Below are 24,280 nucleotides of genomic sequence, written 5' to 3'. Positions count from 1 at the left end.
ACTCTATCTGCAGTCAGGTGGGTGCAAGACATAACAGGGTAGGGGGATCACTTTATAACTTATATAAATGCCTAACCACTATGCTGTACATCTGAAACTAATATTGAATGTCAACTGCAATTGTAAAATAAAATACAAATTAAAAAAATAGATTGACAGTTGAGTTTTATATTTCAGTACACTGAATTACTTTGTCCTTCTGGTCCCCATTGTTTCTGATGAGAATCTCATATTTGTGGTTCCCTTGCATGTGATGAGTCATTTTTTTTCTTATAGCATTCAAAATACTCTCTTTGGCTTCGGCTTTCTTCATTTTGACTATATGTCTGATGCAGTTGTTTTGTGTTTATGCAACTTGGAATTTATTGAGCTTATTAGATGTATAGATTAATGTTTTTAATCAAATTTGTGAAGTTTTCTTTTTAAAAAAAAGATTTTACTTATTTATATTTTTAAAAAGATTTTATTTTTAGCGAGGGGAAGGGAGGAAAAGAGGGAAACATCAATGTGTGGTTGCCTCTTGCGCGCCCCCTAGTGGGGACTTGGCCCACAAGCAAGGCATGTGCCCCAGACTGGGAATGAAACTGGCAACCTTTTGGCTGGCCTGGGTTGTCGGCCAGGTCTCCAGTTGGGGGTGTGTGAGGCAACTGATTGATGATGTATTTCTCATACATTGATGTTTCTCTCCCTCTCTTTGTGTCCTTCCCTTCTCTCTCTAAAAGTAAATAAATAAAATCTTTAAATGTTATCCCTGAATCTGTATAAGTCCCTAACTCAGCAAAGGTTATGCTTAAGTCCGCTGAGGTAGTTTGAGTTTTACCTTGAATGTATGTGTGAAATAAAGCTGCTATCATAGTTCAGGAAGTTTATATGTTTTTGACCCACATTTGGCAAGGGACTAGTAGTTGGACGTTCTTTTTCTGATCATTACTGAGAGGTCACAGCTTTGGGTATTCACAGTATTCCTGACTGGCAGTGGTAAGTTTTAGTTTTAAGCCTGGATTCCTAGGAGTTGCCTCTGGGTCAGAGAAGCTTATTTTTCAGTTAATGTTTGGTCAACAGTGGTTTTTCAGTCCTTTTGTGCCAGTGAGGTATCTGCCCTGTGTTGATGAGTCTTTGTGTAGTTTACGGAATGCTTTGAAATCTGCCCCAAGTCTTGTCCTGGTTGCTCCTGAGTGGGTACCATGTAGTGCATGCCTTTCATTCCTTGAAAGGCATGCACACACCCCTTTCATCACCCCCCATCCAGAGTTGACTGTTATCCCAGAGGGGTGGGCTCTTGACTGTTTCTTTCCCTTGCTCTGAATGCTCTGCCATTTTGCTTGTATGATGGTGCTACTGGCCTCCTTTTAATTGCTTACCATCAAGATACCTATTACTCTTTTTTAAAAAGTATATTGTATATTTCCTCCGTTTTCTGTTCAGTCCCTTCCACATATATCCCTTTGAGCAATTAAAAAAAAAGAATTGTATGTCAAAAAAAAGTATATTGTATATTTAAAAGTGTATTGCAGATGTCAGTATACGTCACCCCTAACAAAAAAGTATTTAATCTTGGTTTGTCAAAGCCATCGAATTGTCCTTTATGATGTATACTTTTGGAATTTTATTCAATAAATTCTTCCATACCTCTGGGTCATAAAAATTTACATTTTTGTATAGTTTTATAATGTTGCCTTCCATGTCAGGTCATTAAATATAGTGGTTATTTTATTCTGTATATGCTGTAAGAAAGGATCTAATTTTATTTTCTCTACAAAATAAGCCATTTTTCCTAAATCCATTCATTATGTGATCTCTTCTTTACCCACTGATTTATATTACCACTATTGATATAGACCAAGTTCCTGTATGTACATGAGTGTTTTCCTGCATTTTATTTTGTTTCATTGCCTATTTGATCCCTCCCCAGGATCACATTGCTTCCATTACTAAGGGTTCATAGTTTGCCTTAATATCAGGTAAGAGAAATCTCCAGTCTTTGCTTTTAATGTTTCAAACTTATACCTACTCCTGAACCATGTGAACCTTTATTCTTCCAAATGTAATTTAGAATTAGTCCTTTCAACAAAAATCTTTCGGGTTTTTTTCAATGAACTGAATTTGTAGATTAATTTGGAGTGTTGATATATTTATAATGTTAAGTCTTCTCATCCAAAGATCATAGTTTACCTCTCCCTTTATTCAGGTCTGTTACTTTCTCTCTTAGTAGAGTTCATTTTTTTCCATAGAGGTCTGCTGTGTTTTAAATTAATTCCTAGGTAGTTGATATATATTATTGCAATTATGGATGGTATTCTATTTTCTATTCTATTTTCTCATTATTTATTTGCTGATAGAGAGGAAATAGGTTTTTAGGCAAAGAAGTCAGTCCCTACAAGTCACCAGAGGGTGAGAGAACACTGAGCTATGAAGCTGGACCTTATAAGAAATACTAAATGAAGTATTATTTTTTTAATCAGTTAATCCTCAGGCATGTATAGCCAAGAAGACAGGCAATCCTCCTCCCAGCTCCCATTCTTGAGTTATAGTTTCATCCAGGGAAGGGAATACTGCCGTTTCTCATTAATCCCAGCTCCACGTCCAGTAGGCATGGTAAAGAGAATCACCCACCCAGCTTACACTCAGGACAGAAGCTCTAAAACAGGGGTCGCATGTCAAGAATACTTGGGCTTCCCAAGGAAGCACACACCAAGGCACATCATAATTATATTACCCAAGATTAAAGAGAAGGAGAGAATCTTAAAAGCAGCAAGAGAAAAGGAGACAGTTACCTACAAAGGAGTTCCCATAAGACTGGAAGCTGATTTCTCAAAGGAAACCTTAAGGCAAGAAGGGGCTGGAAAGAAGTATTTGAAGTCACGAAGGCAAGAACCCCTATTCAAGATGACTGTAGCCAGCAAAGCTATCATTTAGAATATAAGGGCAGCTAAAGTGCTTCCCAGATAAGCTCAAGTTAAAGGAGTTTGTTTATCATCACCAAGCCCTTATTATATGAAATGTGAAAAGGACTTATCTAAGAAGATGATCAAAGATATGAACAATAAATTGATAACAAACTCACAACAGTCAACAACTGAACCTAAAAAACAAAACAAAACAAACAACTAGAACAGGAACAGAATCACAGAAATGGAGATCACATGGAGGGTTATCAGTGGGGAGGGGGAGGGGAAGAATGGGGGGAAAGGTACAGGGAACAAGAAGCATAATTGGTAGGCATAAAATAGACAGGGAGAGGTTAAGAATGGCATAGGAAACAGAGAAGTGAAAAAACTTATATGTATGACCCATGGACATGAACTAAGGGGCGAGAGAATGCTGGAGGCTTGGGGGGTGCCGGGTGGAGGGGGGATAAAGGGGATAAAAAAATTAGGAAAACTGTAAGAGCATAATCAACAAAATATACTTAAAAAAGAAAATCATAAGGAAGAAAAAAATACATTTATAGTATTTATTGACAAAAAATCAGCATATAAGCAGACCTGCGCAGTTCAAACTCATGTTGTTCAAGGCTCAACCGTACTGATATCAGTATCTGATGGAACATAATCTGGCAGTCTAGAGAAATGAACCATACATGAATATGGATAGATCTCAAAAGCAACATTGAGTGAAAAACGTAAAAAATAAAATGAGATGTACAGCACAGTATCTTTCACGTAAAAAAGGAAACAGTCTATACATACAATTGATACTATAGACTGTGCATGGATAGTGTCTAAATAAATACATGGAATATGGCTTGGAAGGACACGCATCAAATACCCCAGAGTGCATAACTATGGGTAGAGAGGACAAGGGAGCTGGATCAGGAATGAAGACTAAAAGGGACAGAAACCAAATATAAAACCAAATATAAAAGAGAGGTCATGCATGGACTGATGGTGACAGAGATCATAAACTGAGGAGACTATCATAGCAATCTATTTCAGTGTTTCTGAAGTCTAAGCTCAATATAAAACAAAAACCTGCCCACCCCAGAATACTATAAAAACACTTGATTAAAGGAAATGTCCCCAAAGTAAGAGAAGTGAACTGGCCACCTGTCACATGGCTTACCGGAGTACACAGCACATGAGCAGCAGATGGGTGGGGACGTTAGCTGGATTGAGCATACTGGGTGTATCTGACTTCATACAGGCCAGGAAGGCCCTCATCCTTCTGTTCTTGTCCTCGACAGCTTTGCCTAGCCAAAGCTTCTTGAGGTTTGGGCAAGTCCATTCCCGAAATGTCAGCGCAGGCACCAGCTCAGGTGTTTGAGGTGACTTCCCTTTATAGGCAGACCACTCTTTAAGGATCACTGAAGGAACTGGAAAAGAGAAATTGAGGAAAAACAGGCTCTAGTGAATCTGAGCATACCTACAGCTGGCGACAATGGACAGGATCCATCACACTTCAATTATCTTTTTATTTTTGTTGCTATAATTTTTATTGTTAGCAGAAGTAGTAAACATTTATTATATGCTTGATATGTGTTAAGTACTTCGCATATAAATGTAAATCAAATCTCCTTTACTCCTCAGAGCAATCCTGAGAGAGAAGTATTATGACTATATCATCACAAAACATAGTGCTCATTTTGTGGATGAAGAAATCAGTGCTCAATGTCACACAGTTCTTAGTTACTTTGAAACTCATTTCTTAAGTAGATGTACTAGCCTAATCCAGGGAAGAAGTCCAGGAAGAATTATGTGACTACCTGGCTTTGGACTATATAACACCCCAAAATAATTTAAAAGAATTTCACAAAATTTTCAAAACGCCAATCTCTTTTAACTTTACAAAGGTGTAAGAGAAAAGGAAAACATGGCTTCTGTCTATTTCTGGTACACCGCAAGCTCCTAAGCTATAGCCTCTTTTACTTAACACTTCTAGCATTTACTCAGTTATACAAGCTAGAAACCTAAGTCATCCTGGAGTCCTTGCTCTCCTTCATCTCCTACACATCCAGTTATTCCCAAGCTCCTGTTGATTCTATTAGCTTATCATTTATTCTATTCCCTTTCTTTTATCATGATGAATATTGTAGAGATTCACATCTCATCATCTTCCACCTGCTAAGTTTCTAGACTGTTGTCCCTGCTTTAACTTAATCCTGCCTGGCTCCCCTCACAACTATGCTCCACAACCACTAGAGTGCTCTTTTTTAAAAAACCTCTTAATTAAAAAAAAGTATAGATTCACAGGGAGTCACAAAGACAGTACAGAGAGGTCCTGTGTACTCCTTACCCAGTTTTCCCCAATGCTTATCTCTAAAATAATTCTAGTAAAATATCAAAGCTAGGAAGTTGACATTGGCATAATTGGGTATACAGTTCTGCGTAGATTTGTATAACCACCACCACAATCAAGATACAGAGCTATTTCACCACCAAAAAGATCTCCCTTATGCTACCCCTTTTATGGTTACAGCCAGTGCCCTCCAGCACCATACCCAGTCCCCAGCAATCGCTAATCTGTTCTCCAACTCTCATTTTGTCAGTTTGAGAATGTTTTATACATGGAATCATACAGTATCCAATCTTTTGAGGTTGGCATTTTCACTCAGCATAACGCCCTTGAGATCTATCAATGTTTTTGCATGTATTAATAGTTCACTCCTTTTTTGCCAAATAGTATTCCATGGTATAGATGTGCCAAAGTTTAACCATTCACCTTTTGAAGGATATCTGGGTTGTTTCCAACTGGGGCTATTATGAATAAGGTTGTTATTGTACTTTATATTGTACTTTGCATACAAGTTCCTGAATGAAAATAAGTTTTCATTTCTCTGGGATAAATACTCAAAAGTGCAAGTGCTGGGTTGAACAATAAGTCCACTTTTAGTTTTGAAAGAACTACCAAATTACTTTTCAAAGTGGCAGTACCATTTTACATTCAGACCAGCAATTTGATCAGTTTCAAAAGATCAGTTTCTCCACATCCAATCCAGTATGTGGTATTACCAACATTTTTTCAGTTTAGCTATTCTGATGGAGGTATGCAGTAATACCTCATTGTTGTTTTAACTTGCATTTCTCTAATGGCTAACAATGAACATACCCACTTTCAAACCACACAACCTTTTAAGTTCATTGTTAAACGAATCTGTGCCTCCCAGGAATTTCCTCTTCTTTTCCTGGTATTGCTCCTCTATTTGAACAAGTTCAGCTTCTAGTTTTCATTGACATATCATTGAGGACTTGACCTGGTGCTTGAGAACTTGCATTCTAGGTGACATAACATTGACTGAATGGCTCCACACTCTAAGAATTTCACTGATGAGGTAGTGGTTTCTCTGGAAATAGTGGCTATATACTTCACTGGAAATCCATCATTATAATCACCTGGATCTTCAGCAGGCTGGATGCTCATGTAAGGTTCTCCTTTCTCCACGTGAGACTCTCGACTCTCTTCTTATAAAGCCTGTTGACTCTCCTTCTAGAGCAGCTTCTGCATGACATTTTGCATTTATGTTTGCAAGGTATATGGGGGAATTATGGTAGGTCTTCATAGATTCATTGTACTTTACCTTTTTCTGCTTCAAATTTGTTTAAATATTCATGGTTTTTTTTTTCATTCACTAGTGAAGAAAATCTTGCCATATGCCCCCAATAACGTTGCTAATCTTTCACAACTTTAGGTCAGGTTTGGAAGCCTTTACTTGGTCCCAGACCTCTCTGCTTATCTGGTGGCTTTGGGGCTTTTGCAATTGTAATACCAGAGGATGCTGTGAGCCAGCTTTTGGAGCCCAGGTTTCCTTCCAGACTGCAGCTGTTGCAGGCAAGATGACTGTATGGATTATATCCCACAAACCCTGGTGTACTGGGCATTTGTGTTGTAGGAGTTGGGATGGGAGGTGGGGAATAACATGGTCTTTTTGACATTTTGGAATATTAAGTTCTCAGTTCCTTAAGAAAAGGCATACAACTGTAAATGAATAACAATAAAAATTAAAAAAAAAGAAAAGAATGAATCGAACACTGCAGGCAGAAAATACACCCACAGCTCTGGCCTCACTTCCCTTTGTCTCTTTGTCCAGCACATACCCTGCCCCTCCCATCCAGTCCTAATTATTGTAGCTACACAATAAGTCATAATCAGGTAGAGTGATTGCTCCCAATTTATTATTCCCTTTCATAAACGTTTTAGCTATTCGAGTTCCTTTGTCATTCCATGTAAATATTAGAATATTCTTGTCTGTATCTACAAAGAATGCTGCTGGGATTTGGATAGGAATTGTGTTAAACCTGTATATTAATTTGGGAAGAATTGACATCTTTACTATGTTGAGTCTTCCAATTCATGAGCATCTATGTCTTTCCATTGACTTCTCTCATCAGCATTTTGTGATTCTCAGCATACAGATCCTGAACATCCTTTGTTAAATATATGCCTAAGGATTTCATTTTCTTTGGAGGGATTGCAAATGGTATTGCATTTTCAAAAGATTTTATTTAGAGGCTTAAGATGGTGGAGAGATAGGTGGGAGCAGAGTCCACTTTCCTGGGCACACAGGTGAAACACCTAGCCAGCTCATCTACTGAGGAACAAAGCAAACAGCTAACAGCACCCCAGCGTTTATGAAGATAGGAGACCAAAAAGTATAGAGGACACTGAAAAAACAGACGGTAAGGGGACTGCTTCAGGACAAAAAGGTCCCTGGGACCAGAGTGGGGACCAGGGCGACTGCAGCCCCAGGCCCGCACCCACCAGGCCTGTCGCAGGACTCCTGGGAGAGAGCCAAGCTGATGGTTCCCTCTCCTGCCAAACAAGGCTTGAGCAGTACCGAGAGAGACCTGGTTGCTTGAAGTCGCAGGGAGGGGAAGAAGGATGAAGTGTGGTAAACACAGGGAGACTGTGGGTGCCAGCTGGGGAGAGTTGAGAGTTGGGCCATGTGGGGCCCTGACCCAGACAGTCCTCGGTCTAGCCAGAGAGGTGGGCTGGGTGAGAGGACATGCCCTTCCTTGTATGGAGCAGCAGGATTGAGCAGGAGGAATTTCTCAAGAAGAAAAAGACCCTCGGGGGCACTTTGGGGAATTCTCCTGCAGCAGGAGCTCCAGTCTCCTTCTCCACCCGGCTGCCCACCTGGCGCTCCCACGGGGGTATGGGGGGCAGCAAGCCCAAATCTGAAGCACGGGGAGAGTGCAACTCGGAGAGACCTGAGACCACAGGCACCAAGGAGAGTACGAATCAAGGAAGGTCCCGTGAGTGTGCCCACCCATAGCCCGAAGGAGTATTAGGTAGAAGCTGTGAACACCAGGATACCTCCTAGAAGAGGAAACCCACCAACAAAGGAACCACCAACAAACAGCTAAGAACAGAAAAACGTGAAGGAGGGAGTGGAAATCACACTAACTCAACCCAGGACCTAGCTGGAAATACAACTAAATAGTGAAGAAATTACTCAGAACAAACAACTGAGCAAGAGCAAGTGAAAAGCCTCAAAACCTTGCACACACATAAGAACCAGCTCCAACACAACCTGCCCACACCTGCATAACAGAAAACAAGAGGTGGGGGAGAGACTGACCCTCAGATAACCAGCTGGTGGGAAGGACCCACAAAAGAAAGACCCAATAACAACCAAAAACCAAAGACATACACACAGGCACCATAAACCACAGCCTAAGATCAGTAAGATCGGGAGATCAAGGAGACTGTACCACTGAATATAACAGGTACTCTACCACAGAAATTTACACCATAAATCCAGGGGGTCAGAACAGAGCAACTTAAGAAGCAAAGGCTAACAGGAAGAATCTCACAAATAATGGGAAGACAAAGAACAATTCCCAAATGAAAGGAAAGGAGGAAGTCTCAGAAACAATGCTAAATGAAAAAGAGGCAAGTCAACTATCAGATGGTGAGTTCAAAGAATTGGTTATAAGGAAGCTTAATGAGCTCACACAGAATTACCAAAAACTACAGGGAAACTACAAGAACTCACTGCAAACTATATCAACATGAAAAAGGAAATAGAAACTATCAACAAGGGCCAAGAGGAAATGAAGAATATAATTTTTGAACTAAAGATCACAGTAGAAGGAATCAAAAGCAGGCTCAATGAAGCAATCAGATCAGTGAACTGGAGGACAAGGTAGAAAAAAACACCCAGAATGAGCAAGAAAAGGAAAAGAGGCTCAGAAAGAATGAAGAGGGGTTAAGGGAAATGCAGGACAACATGAAATGTAATAATATCCATATAATAGGAATACCAGAAGGAGAAGAGGAAGAGAAAGGGATAGAAAACCTGTTTGAAAAGTAATGATGGAAAACTTCCCTAATTTGATGAAAGAAAAAGTCACACAAATCCAGGAAACACAGAGAGTCCCAATCAAGAGGAACCCAAAGAGGCCCACTTCAAGACACATCATAATTAAAATGGCAAAATTCCAAGACAAAGAGAGAATCTTAAAGTCAGCAAGGGAAAAACAGGAAGTAACATACAAGGGAGCCCCAATAATGTTAGCAGCTGACTTTTCAATGGAAATGTTCCAAGCCAAAAGAGAATGGCAAAAAATATTCCAAGTAATGAGAACCAGAGGCCTGCAACCAAGGGTACTTTACCCAGCAAGGCTCTCGATCAAGACAGAAGGCCAAATAAGGAGTTTCCCAGACAAAACAAGTCTAAAAGAATATACCTCCACCAAACCAGCTCTGCAAGAGATGCTAAATGGACAGCTTTAAGGAAAGGAAGGAAAAGAGAGAGAGAGAGAGACAGAGGAACACAGGTACAAAAAAAATGGCAAAGAATAAGTACCTATCAATAATAACCTTAAATGTAAATGGATTAAATGCTCCAATCAAAAGACATAGAATAGCTAAATGGATAAGAAAATATGACCCACACATATGCTGCCTACAAGAGACCCACCTCAGGACAGAAGACCTACACACACTGAAAGTGAAGGGCTGGAAACAAATTTTCCAAGCAAACGGACAGGAGAAAAAAAAGCAGGGATAGCAATACTCACATCAGACAAAATAGACTTCAAAGAAAGGGCCATAAAGACAGACCCAGAAGGTCACTTCATAATACTCAAAGGAAGAATCCACCACGAAGACATAAACATTGTAAAAACATATGCACCCAACATAGGAGCACCCAAATACATAAAGAAAATCTTGGAGGACTTCAAGAAAGATATTGACAGCAACACAATTATAGTAGGGGACTTTAACACTCCACTATCAAAAATGGACAGGTCTTCCAAGCAAAATATGAACAAGGATATTGTGTCACTTAACAATACCCTAGAGGAAATGGACTTAACTGATATATATAGAGCCTTTCATCCCAAAGAAGCAAAATACGCATTCTTTTCAAGTATACATGGAACTTTTTCAAAGATAGACCACATGATAGGACACAAAGCAAGCCTCAACAAGTTCAAGAAAACTGAAATCATATCAAGCATTTTCTCTATCCACAAGGGACTGAAACTAGAAACAAACCTCAAGGAAAAAAACCCCAAGCACTCAAAAACATGGAGATTGAATAGCATGCTATTAAACAATGAATGGGGGAAGAATGAGATCAGTGAAGAAATCAAAAAGTTTCTGGAAACAAACAAAAATGAACTCACAACAATCCAAAACCTACAGGACACAGCAAAGGCAGTCCTGGGAGGAAGTTCATAGTGATTCAGGCCTACCTAAAAAGAACAGAAACATTTCAAACAAACAACCTAACCCTATGCCTACAAGAACTCGAGGAACAACACCAAAGACAACCCAGAGCAAGTACAAGGAAGGAAATAACCAAGATCAGAGCAGAATTAAATGACATAGAGACTAAAAACACAATTGCAAGGATCAACGAATCCAGGAGCTGGTTCTTTGAAAAGATAAACAAAATCGACAAGGCCCTAAGCAGGCTCATCAAGAAAAAAAGAGAGAGGATCCAAATAAACACAATTAGAAATGAAAGAGGAGAGATTACAACTGATACCACAGAAATACAAAGGATTGTAAGAAATTACTATGAAGAACTGTATTCCAAGAAATTTGAAAACCTAGATGAAATGGACAAATTTCTAGAAAACTATAATCTTCCAAAATTCAAGAAGAAGAAGCAGAAAGCCTGAACAGACCAATAACACCTGATGAAATTGAAACAGTAATCAAAAAGCTTCCAACTCACAAAAGCCCTGGACCAGATAGTTTCACAGGAGAATTCTGCAGAGCATTTAAGGGAGAGCTAACCCCCATCCTCCACAGATTATTTCAAAAAATTCCAGAAGATGGAAGACTCCCAAACTCGTTTTATGAAGCCAACATCATCCTAATCCCGAAACCAGGTAAAGGCATAACAAAGAAAGAAAACTTCAGGCCAATATTGCTGATGAACATAAAGGCTAAAATCCTTAACAAAATATTGGGACACCGCATCCAGCAATACATTAAAAAGATCATACACCATGATCAAGTGGGATTCATCCCAGGGATGCAAGGATGGTACAATATTTGCAAATCAATAAAGATAATACACCACATGAACAAAAGCAAAGACAAAAACCACGTGATCATATCAATAGATGCAGAAAAAGCATTTGATAAGGTACAGCACCCATTTCTGATAAAAACACTCAGCAAAGTGGGAATAGAGGGAACATTCCTCAACATAATAAAGGCAATATATGAGAGACCTACAGCCAACATCATACTAAATGGACAAAAACTTAGAGCTTTCCCACTAAGATCAGGAACAAGACAAGGATGCCCTCTCTCACCATTCCTATTCAACATAGTATTGGAAGTCCTAGCCACAGCAATCAGACAAGAAAAAGAAATAAAAGGCATCCAAATTGGAAAGGAGGAAATGAAACTGTCATTTTTTGCAGATGACATAATAGTGTACATGGAAAATCCTATAGACTCCACCAAAAAACTACTCGACCTAATAAATGATTTGTCAAAACAACCAGATACAAAGTCAATACTCAGAAATCAAAAGCATTCTGTATACCAACAACAAAACATCAGAAACAGAAATCAGGAAAAAAATCCCATTTGATATAGCAAAAGAAAAATAAAGTACCTAGGAATAAACCTAACCAAGGAGGTGAAAGATCTGTACTCAGAAAACTACACAACACTGAGGAAAGAAATTAAGGAAGACACAAACAAATGGAAGCATATGCCATGTTCATGGATTGGAAGAATTAACATCATCAAAATGGCCATACTACCCAAAGCGATTTATAGATTCAATGCAATCCCTATTAGAGTACCCATGACATATTTCACAGATATAGAACAAACATTGCAGAAATTTATATGGAACCATAAACGACCCCGAATAGCTGCAGCAATTTTGAGAAAGAAGAACAAAGCAGGAGGGATCACAATACCTGATATCAAACTGTATTACAAGGCCACTGTAATCAAAACAGCCTGGTACTGGCATAAAAACAGGCACATAGACCAATGGAACAGAACAGAGAGCCCAGAAATAAACCCAAGTCTCTATGGTCAATTAATATTTGACAAAGGAGGCAGGAGCATAAAATGGAGCAAAAATAGCCTCTTCAACAAATGGTGTTGGGAGATCTGGACAGCTACATGCAAAAAAATGAAACTCGATCACCAACTTACACCATACACAAAAATAAACTCAAGATGGATAAAAGACTTAAATATAAGTTGTAACACCATAAAAGTCCTAGAGGAAAACATTGGCAGGAAAATCTCAGACATTTCATGCAGCAACATCCTCACAGACACGTCCCCTAAAGCAAGGGACATAAAGGAAAGAATAAACAAATGGGACCTCATCAAAACAAAAAGCTTCTGCATGGCTAAAGAAAACAGCAGTAAAACGAATAGGGAACCAACCATATAGGGAAATAGATCTGCCAATTATACCTCAGACAAGGGCCTGATCTCCAAAATATATGAAGAACTCACACGACTGCACTCCAGGAAGACAAACAACCCAATTAAAAAATGGGCAAAGGACTTGAACAGACACTTCTCCAAGGAAGACATACAGAGGGCCCAGAGACATATGAAAAGATGCTCAGCATCACTAGCCATCAGAGAGATGCAAATTAAAACCACAATAAGACACCATGTCATACCAGTCAGAATGGCCATCATAAACAAATCAACAAACAATAAGTGCTGGAGAGGATGCGGAGAAAAGGGAACCCTAGTACATTGTTGGTTGGAATGCAGACTGGTGCAGCCACTGTGGAAAACAGTATGGAATTTCCTCAAGAAACTAAAAATGGAACTGCCTTTTGAGCTGGCAATTCTGCTGCTGGGATTATACCCTAAGAATCCTGAAACACCCATCCAAAAGAACCTATGAACCCCAGTGTTCATAGCAACACAATTTACAATAGTCAGGCGCTGGAAGCAACCTAAGTGCCCATCAGCAAATGGGTGGATCAAAAAATTATGGTACATTTACACAATGGAATACTACGCAGCAGAGAGAAAGAAGGAGCTCCTACCCTTTGCGACAGCATGGATGGAACTGGAGAGCATTATGCTAAGTGAAATAAGTCAGGCAGTGAGGGACAAATACCATATGATCTCACCTTTAACTGTAACATAATCAACAGAAGAAAAAAGCAAACAAAATATAACCAGAGACATTGAAGTTAAGAACAATCTAACAACAGCCAGAGCAGAGAGAGAAGGGATAGTGGGGAGAAGGGTTTTCAGGAGCTACTATAAAGGACACATGGACAAAACCAAGGGGGAGTGTGGAAGCAGAGGAGGGAGGTGGGTTTTGTTGGAGTGGGGTAGAGAGGTGGGGAGAAAATTATTTTATTGTTGTAGTTAACAACAATAAAGTAATTTAAAAATTTAAATAAATAAATAGTGATCCTCACTCAAAAAAATAAGTAACATTATAAAAAAAGATTTTTATTTATTTATTTTTAGAGAGAGGGGAATGGAGAGAAACATGGATCAGTTAGCTCTTGCAGACACCCAGCTGGGGATCTGGCCCACCACCCAGGCATGTACCTTGATTGGGAACTGAACCTACAACCTTCTGGTTCACAGGCTGGAGCTCAATCCACTAAGCCACACCAACCAGGGCTAGTATTGCATTTTTTATGTCAGTCACACATATTCATTGTTAGTATACAGAGATCCAATAATTTATCTATGTTCATTTTATATTCTACAACCTTGGTCAACTCACATATCAATTCTAGAAGTTTTGTTGTAGATTCCTTGTGATTTTTCTGCAGAGACTATATTTTCATCTGCAACTAGGGACAGTTTTATTTCTTCTTTTCCGATATGTATGCCTTCTACTTTATTTTCTTTCCTTCCTACACTGGCTAGAATTTGCAGTGCTATGTTGAAGATCAGTGGTAAGGGTGGACATCTTTTTCTTGTTCCTCATTTTAGGAAAAAAATATTCCGTCTTTCACCATTAAGTATACTGTTAGCCTAGGGTTTTGTAGATGTTCTCTATCAAGTTGAAGAAATTGCCCTCTATTCCTAGTTTTCAGTTTTTTTAATCATGAATAGTTGTCAAATTTTGTCAAATATTTTTCTGAATCCACTGAGACGATATTATTTTATTCCTTAGTCTGCTTATATGGTGGATTACACTGATTGATTTTTCAAATATTGAACCAGCCTTGCAACCATGGAATAAATCCTATTTGGCCATTCTTTTAATAGATTGCTGAATTCTATTGACTAATATTTTGTTCAGATTTTTAACATCTACATTGATTAGTCGAAGGTGTTGTTTTAATGTATTATCTTGATATGGTTTTAGTATCAGGGAAATACAGGCTTCTTAGAATGAGTTGGAAAGTGTTCTCCCCTAGTTTCTGAAAAAGAATGTGTAGAATTGATGTTAATACTTTGTTAAACATTTAGGAGAATTCTCTAGTGAAAGCCAATTGAGTAAGATTTCATTTTGGGGAAGTTTAAATTAAATTTCATTAACATTTATAGGGCTATTGAAATTACCTATTTTATATTAGGTGAGGTGTATTCATTTATATATTTTTAGAAATTGGTCCATTGTGTCTAAATTGTCAAATTTATGCATCAGAGTTATTTGCAGTATTTCCATATCAAAGTTGATTTCTTCAGGCTTTGTAGTGATAGCCCTTGTCTTGATATTAGCAATTTGTGTCTTATTTTTCTTTATTTTCTTTTATTATTGTTGGTAGTCTTGCTAGAAGTTTGTCAATTTTATTGTTCTATTCAAAGAACCAAGTTTCTGTGAAAATTTTTTTACTTTGCTGTATCAATGTAATTGATTTCTGCTCTTATCTTTACTATTTTCTTCTTTTGGTTTGCTGCAGGTTTTGTTTTCTTGTTTCTTAAGGAGAAAGTTTATAAAATGACTGATAAGAGCACTTCCCTCTTTTCTAATGTGAACATTTAGTCCTATAAATTTCCCTCTCAGCAATTATTTATCTCTACCTCACAACTTCTAACGTACTGGATTTCTATTTTCATTTAGTTCCATGTCTTTCTTTTCCTTCAGATTATATACAGAAGTGCTTGGTTATTTGACAAGTATTTGTAGATTTTCCTGTTATCTTTCTGTTGATGTCTAGTTTGATTTCATAGTGGTCTGAGAATATACCCTGTATGGTTTCAATTGTTTTAAATTTACTAAGGTTTGTTTTATGGCCGAGGATATGCTCTATCATGGCATACATATGATGGGCATGTGAAAAGAACATGTATTGTGCTCCTGTTGAATGTTCTGTAAGAGTCAATTATATCCTCTTTATTGATGGTGTTGTTGAGTTCTGTATTCTTGCTGATTTTCTGTCTAGTTGTTCTACGTGTTATTGAGAGGGGAATTGATGTTTCTAATTATAATTGTGTATTTGTCTATTTCTCACTTAAGTTTTACCTGTTGCATCACATATTTTATGTGCCTCTGTTGTTTGGTGATACACATGCAGGATTGTTTTGTTTTCTTGACAGATTGACTCTTTTATCATTATATAATGTACCTCTGTTTCCCTGGTCATTTTGCTCTTAAGTCTACTTTACATGGTATTAATACAGCCATTCCTGCTTTCTTTTGATTAATGTTTTCATGGTACATCATTTTCCACTTGTTTACTTTAAACCCATCTATATAATTTATATTTGAAGTGACTTTTTTGTAGACAGCATATAGTTGGGTCATGTTTTTTATCCAGTGTGTCTATCTCTGTATTTTAATTGGTGTATTAGAGCACTTACATTTAAGGTACGTATTGATAAGTTAGGGATCAAGTCTGTCATTTTATTTTTCCAATTTGTTCTGTTTTTCATATCTCTACTTTCTTATCCCTCCCTTCCTATGCATTACTTGAACTTATTTTAGAATTCCATTTTGATTTATCTATAGTGCTTCTGAGTGTATGTCTTTGCATAGCTTTTTCAGTGCATTTTATTAGTAGTGCACTGTATACACATAATTTATCACAGTCTACTGGTGCTGACATTTTACTAGTTCAAGTAAAGTGTAGAAACCTGACCTCTATTACATTCCTTTACCCCCTTCCATATGTAACCGTCTTAAACATTTTGTCTACAGACATTGAGGACGACGTTAAACAGTGTTCTAGTTTTTGCTTCAACTATAAGACATAATTTAGAAAATTCAAGAAGAAGGAAAGTCTTTTGGATTTATCCATATTTTTTCTTTCCATTGTTTATTCTTTCTTGTTATATCCCAAGATTCCTTCTCTTATCATTTCCTTTCTGTGTGGAAAACTACATCTCGTCATTCATTTAGGGTAGTCTGCTATGGAAAAACATCCTAGTTTTCCTTCACTTGACAATGTTTTGATTTCCCCTTTACTCCTGAAGGGTATTTTTGTTTGATATACAGCATTTTGCTGTGTATAATGCACAGATTTTTGCCCAAATGTTTGAGGGAAAAATAAGGATGTGGATTATACATGGGAACCAGCACTAAAACATGGTGTGCATTATACATGGGAGCATATTATACACAGCAAAATATGGTAGGGCTCTGAGTTGACAGCTGTGTTTTTTCAGCCCTTGAAAATGGTGTGCTACTTCCTTCTGGACACTATAGCTTCTGATGAGAGATCCGCTGTTACTTGTGTTACTTTCCCCTATGGGCAAAGCACTGTTTCTTTCTGGTTACTTTCAATAATTTCTCTGTCTTTAGCTTTCAAAGGGTTGACTGTAATATATCTTGGCATGGCTTTCTTTGTGGTTTTCATTGTTTTTATAAGTCACTGAACTTCTTAAATCTCTGGGCTTTTTCTTTTTTGGCCAAATTTGGGGATATTTCAGTCATTATTTCTTTGAATACATTTACAGTCCTATCCACTTTCTCCTCCTCTTCTGGGACTCTGATGACACAAATATTAGATCTCTTGCCATAGTTCCACTAGTTCCTGTTCATTTTTTCAATCTATTTTCTCTCTGTTATTCAGATTGGGTAATTTCCATTGTTCTGTTTCCAAGTCCACTGAATATTTCCTGTTACCTCCAATCTGTTGTTTAACCCACCTATGGAGCACTGTATTTCAGTTATTGTAATTTTTAGTTCTTAATTTCCAATTGTTTTTTACATCTTATATTTCTTTGCCAAGACTTTCTATTTTTAATCTGTACCAACCATGTTCACAATTGTCTGTGAAAGCATTTTATGATGGCTGATTTGAAACCCTTGTCAGGTAATTCAAATATCTGTGTCATCTCAATGTTGGTGTCTATCGATTTTCTCTCCTTGGTTAGTCTGAGATCTCAGTGCGAAGTCTTTCTGGTTCGTGGTATGATGAGGGGTTTTTCAATTGGAACATGGACATTTTAGTTATTAAACATTGTGTTTTAGCAGGTCTTTTCTGACACCGCTCTGGTGGTTGAAGGGGGATGCTGCCTACTTCCAAGTGAGAGTGAAAGTCCTGGCTCCCCATCTTACTACAGCCTGGCAAGACTAGGAGTTTGGGCTCTTCATTAAGCCTTTGCTGGTGAGGGGAGGTGTGGGCTCCAGTTTTGCTGTGGTGTTTGGCTGAAGTAGAGTAATTATTACCTCAAAATTTTATGCATTGCTAGCTTGTTCCTTTTAGGTCATTTGGCTAGAGAAAGCAGGCTTTTCTTGGGGTTTTTATCGGTCCACACCTGTTAGCATCTCTGAGATGCCAGCTTATCCCACACCCAGTCTGGGATATATGAGGCAAAAGTAAACCCAAGGTCCTCAGACAGCCTGTCTGTTTCTCTTCACCTTCTAGACTGCCTACTGCTTATTTCATATAGTATCTTGGGCTTTTAGTTGTATTTGGCAGGAGGAATAGGGAAAAGTATGTACTCCCTCTTCCCAGAAGCATAAATTTAAAAGCTTTCTTTTGAACACACTAATTTGACCACCCTACTCTAGCTTAAAAACATCTCAATTGCTCTAATTATCTACAGGATCAAGTCCAACACAAAAGCCTCACTAAAGAGGAGAGACTGTGTCAGATACACTTCTACACTCCCAATGTCCAGCATGGTTCTTATAAGTAGTAGTCATTCTGAATGTTTAATGGTTAAAGAACTGGAGGTTAAGTTAATTCATTCCCCATACCAATAAGTATCCTGGTGAATTATACATTTTCTCAGACAGCTCTGTAGCTGAAAGTATAATGAACTTGCATAGACATTTTTGCTGTGCATGGAACTCTGAGAGCTCTCTCAATGCCAGAAGTATACGTACCTTCCACAGGTAGCTGTCGCTGTACGGCCAGGCGTTCCATTTTCCGCTGTGTCTCTGCCAGACTGAAAAGGACCCCATATACATACTGACGAGCTGACCGGAACAGGAGAGCAGCTGGAGGCAGCTCCATGTTACACTCATCCTCAATACATACGGGGATCTTAATCTCACCCTAACAAGAAAAAAATCCAGGGGAAAGAAGAAAATGAGTTACCTCAAGGTTTGGAATTAAACTGAGAAGAACCAGTAAGGAACTGTATGTAGCCTAGCCACTAAAATTTCTACTTGTATTTAGATGTTTCAGACTAAAAGAAAGCCATAACAAACCCAGCTGACCATAGCCAGCTCAAAAGCTACGTCCTATTTTTAAAGTCTCTGCTATGACTGATTAGCTGACTAAATGGGGAAAGTCCATCTTAGACAATTTGCTGGGGGACGGATTTATATGGTAAGACTGTGGGAGGGGAACAGCTCTGGAGAAGCAGAGGAAGAGGCAAAGAACAAGAGCATAAAGCCTCTTATATTGTGTCCTCCCGTAGACCAGAATCCACCAAGTTGGTGTATTATCTTCTTTGAAATCTCACACTTACACTTCTTCTTGGGGACTCATTTACTGCAGTCCCATTTCCTCCTGGTCTTGCCTCACCTAAGACCCTTAATACAATGAGAGGCCCCAGCACACTTACTCTCCTTTTATCTCCCTTCAGATACCAATAATCAGAATTTTCTCTGGTAACTTACAGTTCTAGGAAGAGTGAAGTACCCTGTCAAGATCAGGGAAGGAGGGAGGCAATGAGATGCTTGCTCTCACCTTAGTGAGGACATGGTAGATATATGGGTACATAAGACCTCTTCGGTGTCTGTGTTCGGCAACCCGCAAGACTTCTGGAGGTACTGGAGGTAAGGGCGGAATGGTGACGTCCATGTGGTTCCTTGTAGACATAGAAAGAAGAGATGGGATGTGGGGCTCACCATCACCGAGGGTAGCATCTGAAACTCCAGCAACAATGGGCTGTACCCAAGACCTTCTGTCACCATTTGGATCCTCCCACCTAGGTTGCTGCTGAAACGTTTCTGTGAAGTGACTAAAAAATTTAGAAAGACAATGTGGATAAGAGAAAGAAGGTTGATAAAGATACTCCAACTCAAGATGTCTGTCCTGATCTCGAGCACTCTTACAAATCCTTCGGAAATTAGGACAAAGCGTTAGCAATGGACCTGGTGTCTTGGCGCTCAGTGGTCATCACCACCCTCCTGGCTTCTTTCATCTGACACAAACCAAAGAGATTAAAAGTTATGGGAACCACTCTGAAACCTTTGCATCGTGTAACAGACCATGTATGGAGTCTGCTCATGTTCTAAGAAAATAGTTACGGTTGAAACTTCAAAGCACCCCTGTTTCCCAGGAATTATCTTCTTAGAGAAATAATCTAAGAACAAATGAGCTAGTACAAAATCCCACTATGTTAATCCTCAGAACCCTGTCTTAGTTACTAAGAATATAGCTGCCTACTCAACTGTTCCAATACTTCAACTCTATAAATTCTTTTCCTTTTTTTACACTCAATCTACTCCCCTCACAAATTGAGAAATGACAGCCATGACATGCAGCACGCCCATAGCAGGGCTTCCCTAACCAGCTGCTATGCTGCCTTTTACCTCCGTGGTCTGGGTATCCAAAAATTACCACCTGTTCAGGGTCAAAATGAGCATGAAGTGACCAAGTAGAGAGAGAGTTTTCTTAGTTTGCTTAAGAGCAAAGAGCCACAGAGAAAAGCCAGGAACATATACTTCCTCACACCCCTTCCCAGGTTAGCAGTAAAAGAATACAGATGCTTCCGAAGTCTGTTCCCTTCGGTGCCTGCACAGATACTTACTCAGAACTGACTCCGTTCGGCTCATCACCGTCAGAGGAAGAAGAGTGAGAAGAGTCTGGTCCCAGAGGAGGTGAGGCTTTGGAAGTCAGGTAATTGGGAAACTGTGATGAAGAGTCGTAAGACACAGCCCAATTGGCAAAGGGGCTGTCCTGCAGCATGGGATCCTCAGGAAAAGCATGGGGCTCCCCCAAGGCATGGGGGGAGAAGAGAAGGGAGGAGTTGGGTCCCAATGGGAATGGTGGTGGATATTTCATTTTCTGGGGCACATGGTGAGAAAACTAAAGAATAAAACAGACAGAAAAGCTCTTTAATATTTTACCAGGCTCCAAGATGGTTCCCTCAAAAGTTGTGACAAAGTGGGTGATGCCAGTAGCATGGATTATTGGGACACAAAGAACCTATTGAGAATAACAAACAATAATTCTAATAGTGACATGTGGACAGAATTCTCCAGGGGCAGGACAGAGGACCAATCCAAGTCTTCTAGAACCACTCTCCAAAATTAGTTAATCTACCCTCACAATGCCTCAGTGGTTACTGATTCAGATGTTTTGCTTACATAGTCTGCTAAACTCAAGTTGAGAATGTGACATAGGTATAGATAGCCTTGACATTCTGATATCACTCTAATTCCTTAACTCAGATTACAAAAATTGGGAAGCCACCTGTGTCTAATGCTAACAAATGGTCTCAGACCTCTTAAAAGATACTTACCATTGGCTTCCCAGCAGAAATAGTGCACATTTGACTTCGTGGAAGAGGAGGATTTACAATCCGATTATTAGGAAAATCTGAAGCCAAGAGAAAGGGTGATATTTTAGTCAATCCTAATCATTCTAGCACGTCACATTCTGCTAACCTCATGTCACCTGAAAAATTATTAATAATAAATAACGATTTATTGGAACAGCTATTATGCATCATGCCAGGAATCTTACATAAATTATTTTTCGTCTGATAACAACCCTGTAAATAGGTATCATGAGCCACCTTTCATACAAATGTGACTTGTCAAGATCACACAGCTAGCAAACAGCACAGGTGGAATCCAAACTCAGGCCTGACACCACAGATAGCTCTATTTTACATATGCTAGGCCACAGTGGAGATTAGCACCAGAAGAAGCCCAAGCTAAGGAAATGGCATGAGACCCCACCTAAAAATTTGAGAAATTGGGGCCCTGTCTTATGTAACCTCTCTTATTACATAGAAATCAAAAGGAGAATGTCTATCAAACAGGAATGACTTCTAGGAGGTTGCAATACAAGCAGGTGATTCTACTCTGGTCCAGGAGTTTCTGAGGGACTACCTCAGTTTCTCTATGGACAGAGCAGCTCTGGGTCAGATGGAAGCCTTACCTAGAAAGGAGGAGGAACCCACTGGCAGCGAAGGGAGTTTGGTTGTGACTGAATAGTACTCAACTGCTTTCTTGAATCGCTCTATTTTATCTTCCGTCCTGGACTGGATGTTGCAACATGAGATGTTCAGAAGAAGAAACAACACGAGAGTATCTTTTTTCATGCAATTTATAATTTGAGAGTCAAAACAGTAGCAGAAATCAAATATTTAAAGAAACCCAAGAGAGCAATTTTTCATGTTGCAAGAAAGATTAGATAAAGAGAAAGCATTACAGAACATAAAATCTGGAAAATTCTTTTAGTTAAGTTTAAAAATATGATCATTAGAAAAATACATAAGGATAGGGGTAAAGTTACCTAGTACCACCGCCCAAAGTCATTCTGATGTGTTTCCTCCTTCCAATAGTTTTTAAAATAAACTTTTTTTGTTGAAATATATAGCTGGACTATTTTAATACACATATTTTTCTATAGTTAATACCTTACTCTATTACAATGCTGTACCCTGCTTTTATTATGTTATAAGATAATTTTCCATGGCTGCATATTTTATCATTATAAATATATCATAAGTTATGTAACTACTTCTCTAATACCTGACATTTAGGTTCTTTCTCACATTTGGCTTTGATAAGATATGCAGCAAAGAACATATCATATAAGATTTTCTGGATTTCAGAGTGTGTCCTTAGGAAGATTTCCTAAAAGTGAAATTACTGGTTCAAAAGGTATGAACATTCAAACCAACAGCACTTAAACGTATACAAAACCACAATGTGACATCACTATGTATTCACAGAAGGGCTAAAATTAAAGATTACAAGTATCAAGCACTGGTAAGGATATGGAGTAACTGGAATTCCAGTAAGTTGCTGGTAGATATATATTGGTACAGTTTGAAAAACAGTTTGGCAGTTTCTTATAAAATTAAAAGTATATTTACCACATGGCACAGTAATCCTACTCCTCAGTAATTTACTAAGGAGAAATTAGCACATTTGTCCACCAAAAGATATGAACAAGGATGCTAACAGCAGCTTTATTCACTATAGCCCTAAGCTGGAAAGAACTCAAATGCATTATCAACAGAAGAATGGATAAACTGTGGTATATTCATACAATGGAACACTATATAGTAATAAAAAAGCAAAGTGTGCTGATATGTGAAATAATATGGATAAATCTCAAAGACATATTGAGTGAAAGACAGACACAAAACAGTGCACATCAAGTTCGAGTAGAAGCAAAACTAATCTAGAGCAATATTAGTAAAAATGCTGTTTACTTCTGTGGAGATGGGGCTGACTGAGAAAGGACTTTTCCTTATCAAACTTTTTCTAATGTAATTTAAAAATGCCCTTGAATATCATTCTGCTTTCTAAAATATTTGGACTTAATATAATTGTTTGGAAAAAAGCATTCCATGGCTAAACAATGTTTGCAAATTACGGACTCAGAGAATACCTACATGATTCCATTGTATCAAGGTTTCATCATTTATGTATTCATTATTATTTTATTAGAATACTCAACAATATATATAATAATTGAAAACAATCTCCTACAAGATGCAAGCTATACAGAGTCTTCCCTAATATCTTTACCTCTGTACCCATTCCCCTCCCCAGAAGCGACCACTGTTACCATTTTGGTATATGTCCTGTCATAACTTTTGCTGTATGTATATCAATATGTTTTGTTCACATGAATGGAACCATATCACATGTGTTTTAACCTGCTTTTTGTAATAACGATGTCTTATAAACTATTCATTGTCACTGAGAACAGGTTTATGACACAATCCCCTGAAATACAGATTGTGTATACTTCCCTTAACATACCATTCAGTTTGTTCTGTGTACTCACAGACACTTATTCTTCCTTCAAGGGGCACAATTTATATGAAACCTTCCCTTTCTATGAAATCTTTCTTATATTTTTTCTTTGTTTTGCTTATTTATTTGCTTCTGTCTCCCAATTTAACCTCCAGTTCTATGAGGACAAAGAATGACTTATTCACATTTATATCCTAGTGTCTAGCATGGGGCCTTGGCTATAGAGGTTCACTTAGTATTTGATAGGTGATTGTATTTAATAAAGCCCTACCTTTTTATTAATCCACAAAGGTGATACTTATGAAAATGATATACCAACAATGCAAACTGGCTAAGACATAATATTAAGTAAAAAAAAAAAACGCAGGTTAAAAATTTACACTGAGCCCTGCCTGGCTGGTGCGGCTCAGTGGACTGAGTGCCGGCTTGCAAAGCAAAGGGTGGCTGGTTCAATTCCTAGTCAGGGCACATGCCTGGGTTGCAGGCCAGATCCCCAGTAGGGGGCATGCAAGAGACAACCACACAGTGATGTTTCTCTCCCTTTCTCCCTCCCTTCCCATC

General features: G+C 38.5%; 1 protein-coding gene and 1 pseudogene across 6 annotated transcripts in view; both read right to left on the bottom strand.

Annotated features, from left to right (window-relative positions):
* Positions 1–24,280, bottom strand: part of FAM120C (family with sequence similarity 120 member C) — a 233,795-nt gene that overhangs the window by 21,352 nt on the left and 188,163 nt on the right. For 4 of the 6 annotated variants that reach the window (XM_053916879.2, XM_053916876.2, XM_053916877.2 and 1 more), the window contains 6 exons: positions 21,885–21,987; positions 21,241–21,317; positions 20,527–20,804; positions 19,461–19,734; positions 18,650–18,821; positions 4,063–4,312 (listed from right to left, as the gene is read on the bottom strand). In XM_053916879.2, the coding sequence (XP_053772854.1) occupies positions 4,063–4,312; positions 18,650–18,821; positions 19,461–19,734; positions 20,527–20,804; positions 21,241–21,317; positions 21,885–21,987 (1,154 nt within the window). Of the gene's footprint in view, positions 1–4,062; positions 4,313–18,649; positions 18,822–19,460; positions 19,735–20,526; positions 20,805–21,240; positions 21,318–21,884; positions 21,988–24,280 lie in introns of those variants that run through there. The other 2 variants (XM_053916878.2, XR_008425969.2) reach the window with 2 other exon arrangements.
* LOC112308172 (SWI/SNF-related matrix-associated actin-dependent regulator of chromatin subfamily E member 1 pseudogene) lies at positions 6,023–6,890 on the bottom strand (annotated as a pseudogene).

The sequence above is a fragment of the Desmodus rotundus genome, chromosome X, assembly GCF_022682495.2.
Source record: "Desmodus rotundus isolate HL8 chromosome X, HLdesRot8A.1, whole genome shotgun sequence".
Classification (NCBI taxonomy): Eukaryota; Metazoa; Chordata; class Mammalia; order Chiroptera; family Phyllostomidae; genus Desmodus; species Desmodus rotundus.
Note: the sequence above shows the minus strand (reverse complement) of the source record. Positions and strands in the feature narration are given on the sequence as shown.